At 39.4% G+C, this 9061-nt stretch overlaps 1 protein-coding gene across 7 annotated transcripts in view; it reads left to right on the top strand.

Annotated features, from left to right (window-relative positions):
• The window catches only part of psda (pleckstrin and Sec7 domain containing a), a 75221-nt gene that overhangs the window by 27334 nt on the left and 38826 nt on the right, over nt 1-9061 (top strand). The window contains exons 1-6 of one of the 7 annotated variants that reach the window (XM_087279202.1): nt 92-268; nt 2949-3355; nt 3465-5317; nt 5434-5518; nt 6349-6880; nt 7075-7524. In XM_087279202.1, the coding sequence (XP_087135328.1) occupies nt 3602-5317; nt 5434-5518; nt 6349-6880; nt 7075-7524 (2783 nt within the window). In that variant the 5' untranslated portion in view covers nt 92-268; nt 2949-3355; nt 3465-3601. Of the gene's footprint in view, nt 1-91; nt 269-2948; nt 5318-5409; nt 5519-6348; nt 6881-7074; nt 7525-9061 lie in introns of those variants that run through there. The other 6 variants (XM_087279200.1, XM_087279203.1, XM_087279198.1 and 3 more) reach the window with 6 other exon arrangements.

Here is a 9061-nt window from a genome sequence, read left to right as displayed (position 1 = left end):
GGAAGTTCTGTTGAGCTAAGACAGGTTTTCAGTGTGGGGGGGGCAGGGGCATTGGAGAAGACGCACTAAGTCGTGTGGGTGGTGTAAATCCAGTATGTGTGAGCCAGTAAGGCAGGCCAGAGCTGTTTTTATTTTCTGTTGAGAAGAGAGGGAGGCACAGAGACATACAAATGAATAGGCTGTTTTTCTGAAGACTCTGAAGGAGGGAATATTCCACACTGCTGCAGTGTGGCGGATGGGAAGGGACGCTTGAGAGGGGAGTTGACAGGTAAAGGGAGGGGTTTAACTGTGTTGCTTTCTATGTGCCTGTTCATGTGACATTTAAAGGAGTGAGGACAGGAGGAGGGGTTGGGGGAATCCTATTAGCCACAGTACTGAAAAAGTAGGTCTAAATTGCCTGCGTAACGGAAAGCAGATATATAAATATATGATTTTTTAAACGGCTTTCCTTAATAATTTTTTCGATAATTTTAGAGATCGCAGAAATGATAAAGTATTTATGTTACTTAAATGACTGAGAAAGTATTTCATGAAAGTGATTGGCCAGTTCTTTGTGATGAATGAATGATATTTAGTAGTTTAAAAAAGAGACTGAAATACCATCTCTTCTTTATAGTCTGTGGGACGTTTAAAGAGGTGAAAGCTCATTAATGTTTTTATATATATATATATATATATATATATATATATATATATATATATATATATATATATAAACATACATATACATACATATGTTAACAATGCTGTATTTACAATTTTGTAGTTCGCCTTTTATTTGTTTGTCAAGTACTGTTGCTTGATCATGGACAGAACATGTAATAAATATGCAAATGATGCAATTGAACTTTTTAATAAAATTTTAATTTTGTACTTCACTACATAGAAATGACGGTGGTGTAATTTTCACAAATTTTAAAACTTTTCAAAATGAAGAAAAAAAAACTGTTTTGAAATATTTGTGTGTTCAGAGCCCCAAAACATAGTTTAAATCAATGACTAAAATATATAAAATGTTTTCCTTGATGTCAAATAGTTTTGCTTTAATCGATGTAGCTGTAATAAATAGGACTTTATAACCATTGTGTAACAACAAGTTTTATTATTAATATTTATTATTTTATTTATATATTGTAGTAACAAATAGGTGACACCGTGACTCAGTAGTCAGCACAGTTGCCTCACAACAAGAAGGTTGCTGGTTCAAGTCCTGGCTGGTCAGTTGGCATTTCTGAGTGGAGTTTGCATGTTCTCCCTGTGTTCACGTGGGTTTTCTCCGGGTGCTGAGGTTTTTCCCAGTACTGGGCTGCAGCTGGAAGGGCATTCGATGTGTAAAACATATGCTGGATAAGTTGGCGGCTAATTCTGCTGTGGTGACCTCTGATAAATAAAGGGACTAAACCGAAGGAAAATGAATGAATGAATAAGCACAAATATCTGACATTGTCATATATGTGGCTTTAATCTTTCAGCTAAGAAATTTGACCAAAATAGTTGAATAAAAGGGAACCAATTTCAAGTTGTCACGTTACCTTAAAAAATGTAAAAGGGATAAACTTACTAGACAAACAGTATACAGTCGGTACATTTAGCTAAAAGGCTGCAGGAAGACTAGAGTGGATTAGAACGTGAAATTTGCTTTTTCGTCCAAACATTTGAGTCATTCTGAATGACTACAATTAAAGCTGAGAGTTATTTGAGGTATTAGTTGCCTTACCTGTCTGTGGGGTTTGACTCAGTAGCATTATTTGTAACAGTGTTGAGTATTTGTTTGGTGCACAAAACATGAAAGAGGGAGAAACATTTATCCAGAACAAGCGTTTGGTTTCTGAGGGAAAACTATGCACTATCCTTCTCCACCTCCTCCCCCACAACTGCAGTGGTGGTCATGATGCAGGGTGCATACAACTCAATCAATTGAGCGCAACACCTGGCACACGTCCAGCCACACTTCTCTGCTCTCAGAAGAGCCGACAGAACACAAACAGCTGTGTCAGACTAGCATGTGAGGGGTTAGACTGGCTTATGTGCATCAAAGAGAGTGAATCCTCGAAGGCAGTCTGTAACGATGAACCTTGTCTCTTCTCTGAGCTATTGGGATATGCAGTAGGTTGATTTCATTTAATATAAACTGACTTTGCAGTGTTATAAAGGTGACTGCAGATATTTAGGCTTTTCTAAAGGGATTAGAGGAGATGGATTTGCAGTATATGAGGTACTTCGCAGCTTCCAAGATATGATTTGATTGCAGGTTCCATCTGGTTAAACTAGCAAGGGTTTGCATATGAGCTGCATGACTAACATCTTATTACATCTAAGGTTTAAATCTTTTATCATCCTTATTTCATCTAAGTTTGTACTTAAATTGGCTATAGACAAGTACCTGTTAGTATCTCTAAAGGAGCTACAGTGGATTTTAGTCACCACTGCAGTGTGTACAGTAATATGAAGAGGGAGTGAGAGAGCCAGCAGCAATTCTGAGGTGCTTACGTTTGTGGAGTTTGCTTTACATACTTTAATTAGCATGTCACACATTTAGATCCTCTTGCCATTAGTAAACACGCTCAGCTTGGTTTGAAGGAGGACAGTATAAGCAAACAAGCACTAATGCGGTTAGAATACAGGTGTCTTTTCACAGTGTTTGAAATGAGTTAGACCAGTTTCTTCCTTTTTAAGTGTCATTTCAAACAAGTTTATTTTTCTATAACATGTTGCTAACTATAACATGTTGCTAAATTTAGCATATACCATACTGCATGTATGATACTGTATAACTTGTTTGATTGATTAGAAAATCTGACTGATCTACGTAATGTGCAATACATTATTGATATTATTTAAAAGACAATGGGTCACATAACCTGGATTTTTTTCCTAACTGATTAAACCTGCTCTAACAGTTAATGTAAAGTTTGAGTTAAGATGCTCTTCTTATTTGTCTCTTATAGGTGATCTTGAAGATAATGTTGAAGTCATTTATACTCTCTCTTGGGTGTGAAAGGAAACAAACTTCCAAGAGAAAACACAATGACCAGCATCATTAATCAATTGCGGACAACAGGTGTTGTGCTATAAGACAGATCTTCAGGCTGCTATTTTGTCAGCCATGTCTCAGTCAGGTAAAATTCTCCACCTTTATGTAGAGGTGAGATCTGTTCCTGATGAAGAAGGAAAAGACCTGGGAGATGTGGAGAGAACAGATTCCCCTATGTTGGCAGCACCAGACATTATTCAGCAATCTCAGATTGTTGGCCCTAATGCCCCACATGGCCAGGTATCCCCACGTGGAGTCCTGCATAAAGGTGGAAGCAGCACGCAGAGCCTGGCCTCCTGTAAATCAACATCTAGACACTCTGTAAGTTTTCAGCTACATCCAGGTCTTGACTCTGACCAATCGACAACCCAGCACCAAAAAAACCTACCTTATGATGAGATAAGCCAGTTACTCTCTGTCCTCCAAACAGGAACCACTGGAAACAAATGTCACTTGGTGTGTTCTCCCTCTGAACGTGACTCCTTTGGTAGAGAACCTCACTTCTCAGGACGGTTTACCGCCCCTCCTACTCCTAGTGGAACTCGTAAGGTTTGCAGCCCAATAAAAATGAAGGGAGGAGATGAAGGGAGAAGATCTATTGCCACTTTTAGTTATATCGAAAAAGCTAAAATTAAATCTGTTGAGAGTCAGTATAGCTCTTTGTGCCAAAATGAGCCTCAGAATCCTTTTAAAAAAAATATGGAGGATCGAGCAACTTCCCTTCACCTCAAGAAAAGGCTTAGTGACCCAGTGTGGTTTAATAGCTTTGAGTCCATGAACAACTGTAATTCAAAACAACTTAGTCAGGGTTTGGGGAACCCACATATAGGTAGCCCCAGCTTTAGACGGGCTACTCTAGATGTTGCCAGAGAAGCAACCCATAAAGCATTGGATGAATTTGGTTCCCCACAACTAAGGCAAAAACTAGCAGGCAACTGTCATGATAGAGGTCATGACATCAGGAAAGTTGAGCAACGTCGCTGTAGGTCTTGGTCTGGGTCACCAGTGATACCATCCAGTTCTAGGACTCTGCCTACTAAAGCAACAATTATGGACCATGAGAGGAACAGTTCATTTTATAGACTTCCTAGGAGCCCAGCTACAGATCAACTGTCACACCATGCCAAACAAGCTTACTTCACCATTTCAAATTCAACTGTTAACACTCAGGAGATCTCAAACCAAAGAGTGCAAGGGTCTAGGCTTCGCCCAAACTTACCATCTTGTAAGCCTACAGCTATTCAACATGAACTACCAGCTAAGATTGTAACTCAATCTCCCTGTAATCAACAAATCAGTCATTCCATGAGTGACAGTCCACGGCAATCCCATAGAGTCAATTTCCACCTGGGCAACTCCAAAACTAAAGCAGAAAAGGTAGTTAATCAACTGAGCGAAAAGAGGAGCATATCCCCAGCTACAAGTCCTGATACAGCTCGTAAATTAGCAGAGGAAGCCACTAAACTCTCTGTACTCATGGAAGCCAGGAGGACTCCATCACCAACCCCATCATCAACAGACACAGTGAGGTCTGATAGTCCCCAGAGGGGACATTCACGGGAGCCCCAGGACTCTGAAGCACAATCACACTCTAACTGTAACCTTCCTGCTCATGAGCACAACAGGAAAAACTTCCAGACTTCTGTCAAGACTGGTTATCAATTTTTTCAATCGACCCCTCTTTTGTCCAACATTGGAAGTACTTCTCCCGCAGTTCCAGCAAGGTTGAACCGATCTGATGTAAAATCATCATCTCCCATACGTGACCCACAGATAGACAGAACACAGTTAGTGGGAAAGGACAGCCCCACTTTACATCGTCACCTACCTACCCAGTACACAAGAGACAATCATACACCCACCTATGACGGCCAGCTGCATGATACACTCAGAGGTCACAAAGACAGTCCAGACATCATCAGAAGGTCTTTCACTAGGCCAAACACAGACACATCTGCAACCTGGACCTCTCAGGAAAAACATGGATTAGAGGAATGCTTTACCAGAGACAAGAAAAGCTTGATGGAAGTAAACAATCAAAAGAGGAATAGTCTAATTACATCAGGCTCTCCAGACAACCACTGTGGTGTCTCAGTGCCACACAGTGAGATAAAAGGTCACAATCGGACTAAAAAGGAGTGGAGTGGTACAGCATCACAGAGCTCCAGTGGAGTCAAAGGTAGTCTTGTGGAGAGCACTCTACATGAAAAAAAACACATATCCTCTGAGACATCTAGCAGAACCAGCCAAAAGAGTTCTGACTCTGGAAACACAGCCATACAGGTAAGTTCACCTTCTTGTTACACATCTTTATCATCTCATGCTCAGATTCAGTGTGTGGTGATGATGTCTGATCAAGTCATTTTGAGTTGTAGTCTGAAAATGCAACATGTTTGCAGAGGCCTTCCTTGCACTCACAGAAGATTGCTCGTGCCAAATGGGAGTTCCTGTTTGGGTCCCACTCTGAAGACCAACAAACAAAAGGTGTGAAATTCTCAGAAATGTCCAACTCAGACTACCAAAAGCCAGTTCTTTAAAAAGATGTTCTTCCTTTTTTCATTGGCCTCTTCATGTAAACAAGCTGTTTGCCTCATAATGAGCGCTTAATCCAATTATGCAACAAGTCTCATCCTCTATACCATGACATTAGGTGTTACCTTCTCTATTTAACTTGGCTTTTTGATTTTTTTCATCAATTCTTAATGTGCTACGCTTTCTCTTTATTGTAATGTTTTTAAAATTATTTTGTTACATCTGCATAATTTAGTTATATTTTAGCATACATATTGCTATAATTTATTACTTAAGCTACCTAGATTAAGAAGGATTGTGTCCTTATTTATACATTTACCTGGATGAAAGCTTCTGTACTAATAATTAAAACATGTCCTGTAACCATTTACTGTTCAGTAAAGCTGAATTACAAACACTAAACTTAACTGTATGGATATGTATTGTCTACTTTGTACAGGAGTATCCAATCTTGGTCTAGGAGGGCTAACATTCTGCAGAATTTAGTTGAGATCAGTTTACTTGCCTAGAAGTTTATAGTGATTCTGAAGACCTTGTTTAGCGGGATTTGGTGTGTTTATTGGGCATGAAGCTAATCTCTCCTGGACTGTGGCCCTCCAGAAACAGGATTGCACATCTTGAAATGTGGACTATTTTGCTGCAACCTGAAGCAGCAAATACACAATCTCTGATTAAGATAAACTTTGTATTGAAGTATAAAATCTGTACACACAGCAATGTATATATTACCTCGGTTGTTCAAAAGTAATCAGCTTTAATCCCTTTGTTAATGCACATTCCAGACTCCTCCACTCCATCCTCTAGTGGCTGCTCCAGTGAGTCCCCGACGCCCATTCCACCCCTGTCTACCCACCTAAGGCCTGTAACAACACATTCAAGACATTATAAATCAATTGGCTCTTCAAAATCATCATGTCAAGATGTACAGCAAGTAGAAGTGGAGTTGATCAGCCATCATCCCACAGTGGGGACCTCCAATAAGACTGGCATCATTAGACGTACTGTCAAATATTCAGAGACAGACATAGACGCAGTGCCCCTGCGCTGTTATAGGGAAACAGACCTTGATGAGGTCATGCTGGCAGAACAGGAGGAGGTTGACTCTGCTTTTGGTAGTAACCGCAGTGTGCTGGGCACTTCAGGCACCAGCAGCAGCAGCCCTCTGGATGGAGTGCTGTGCCCACACACTGATGGTGAGGAGGAGCTGCAAGATGAAGAGGTGGCAAGCTGGGCCAGTGTAAGGATGCAAGGTGACAAAAAGAGGCAAAATGCCACACCTGAGGGAGACGAAGTATTTAGTCGACTGCTAAGAGGGTGAGTGTGTAACACATTACCCTGTAGCACAAATTTACACAATGGCAAGAGGTTGGGCTAGTTAGTGGGGCTTTTATTTTCTGCAGTATTAACTTTTACATTTAAACTTTATTATTTAAATTTTAGAATGTGTGTTTTCATATTTGCATATTTACATACCATAAATAACAGTACAATGTATGTTCTTCTTGTAGTCCACTAGATTACCAGCCTGACAGCCACACGGATTTGAAGTCTCCCATCTCTGTGACCAGCCCCTGCCGGGTGTCCTCAGATTGCTTAGACACCTTCAGCAGACACTTTGAGAGTATCATGGAGTCGCACCGTGCCAAGGGCACCTCTTATAGTAGCCTGGATAGTGAAGATATCACCCCTAGTGGCCCTCCAATCTTCACTTTTGACTTTCCAACACTCACACCTGAGATCCAGAGTCAGATTTGTGAAAGTGCCAAGCAGATCACTGAATTGAATTTTGCTTCGCTAACATGCCCAGAACCACCTACTGTGTCTCATCTCATAGTGGCATCACAGGACCTACATAGAGAGGATCGAAGCAGTGTCTGTGAAGAAGACGGCCTGTTCTGCACTGGATCTCACTCTGAGCAAACACACAGGCCTGATTCTGACAGCGATGCCACCAAAAGGTTAGTTGCGGCCTGAGGGTACCTTCATAAATATTTCATCACAGATTGTCAGCATATATGTTACTAAAATATAAACACACACAACCCCCCTGGAGAAATAAACACTTGGGAGAATAACTGTAATTATCCACATTCGAGGAGGAACTACTGGCATTGTAGTCACACACACACACAATGATTGTTGTTCTCAGTCAAGCTATAGTAGTCTTAAAATGCAAGCAGCTGTTCTGATGACAGAAAACTCTCACAGCTTTAAGTAAATTACACATTTTTCCTATTTCAGTTACCACATGGAAAATGGGTTTAATAGAATTTGTAGTTTAGATTAGGTTTACAAAAAGTAATCGTCAATTTGAATATTTGCCACTAGAGGGCAGTGCTATGCTGAATATGTTCAGTGCTCTGTTTGGCTTGGGATGGGCACATGATGAATGAAGTGTAGATTTTCTTTTGTCCAAGACTGTTTTTTTTTTTTTTTTTTTTTTAACATACAATGCTTGCCTGAAATCATCCACAGAGATCTATTTATTCATATTAAGGATAAGGTTCCTGAGTTAGTGTTCCTTAGAGAATTACTACGTAAGATCCTTCCGGAGGTGTGGCTGACTCACAACCTCAGGGTCAGATTTGTGTTTAGGCCTTAATCTCTTTCTACTCCTTCCTGTCTGCTGTCATAATGAATCAGTGTGCAGCTCTAAATCAGTACTTGCAAATGTTATCAGCTTTTTTATTTTGCTTTCCAATAAAAAAAATAAAATAAAAATAAAAACTTTACAACAAGGTTGTAAATAATAACACAATTTAGGAATAATTCATGCCAAAATGAACATCTTTATTCTGTAGAACACAAACAAATATATATAAGAATCTTGGAAACTGGTAGTCATTTATTTCCATAGTATTGTTTTCCTACTAATGTCAAGGATTACCAGTTTCCAACGTTGTTCAAAATATATTCTTTTGTGAGGGCGAGTAAATTTGATAGCACTTTTTATAAAGTATAATTGTTACACATGGTATATGTGGTTACTATAGTAATTATAATTAATTTTACATAACTAACAACTAACCCTAAACCTAACCTGATTTCTTACACTTACCATATTATAAGTTTTTGTATTGAAATGAACTACTATTACTAAATAGTTAAACAAATACTTACACTGTAAGGTGTGACCATATTTTTATTTTTAGGTGAACTATCTCTTTAACCAACAACTATTTACCAGTTTCTCAGGCCTGTAGCCAGCCTAGTGAATGTAGTGGTTTATTTTTTCCCCAAGTAGTGGACCTTTTTGCAGTTATTCATCTTATTTTCTATTTTATTGTAAGATTTAAATTTAGCATTTTAGTGACATTAGCACTATTTTTAGCTGGATTAGCTTGTCGGGTGGTCATCATAGCCACATTTGATGTACCAAAGATATTTCCTAAGGATTTAAAATAAAGAAACATAAATAAATTCATGCTGAAAAATTAAATAAATTGGTGGCACGGTGGCTCAGTGGTTAGCACTTTTGCGTCACAGCAAGAAGGG

Source organism: Danio rerio, chromosome 13, assembly GCF_052040795.2.
Source record: "Danio rerio strain M-AB ecotype USA chromosome 13, GRCz13ab, whole genome shotgun sequence".
NCBI classification, from domain to species: Eukaryota; Metazoa; Chordata; class Actinopteri; order Cypriniformes; family Danionidae; genus Danio; species Danio rerio.
The sequence above is the reverse complement of the archived record's forward strand: the minus strand, read 5'-3'. Positions and strand labels throughout refer to the sequence as shown.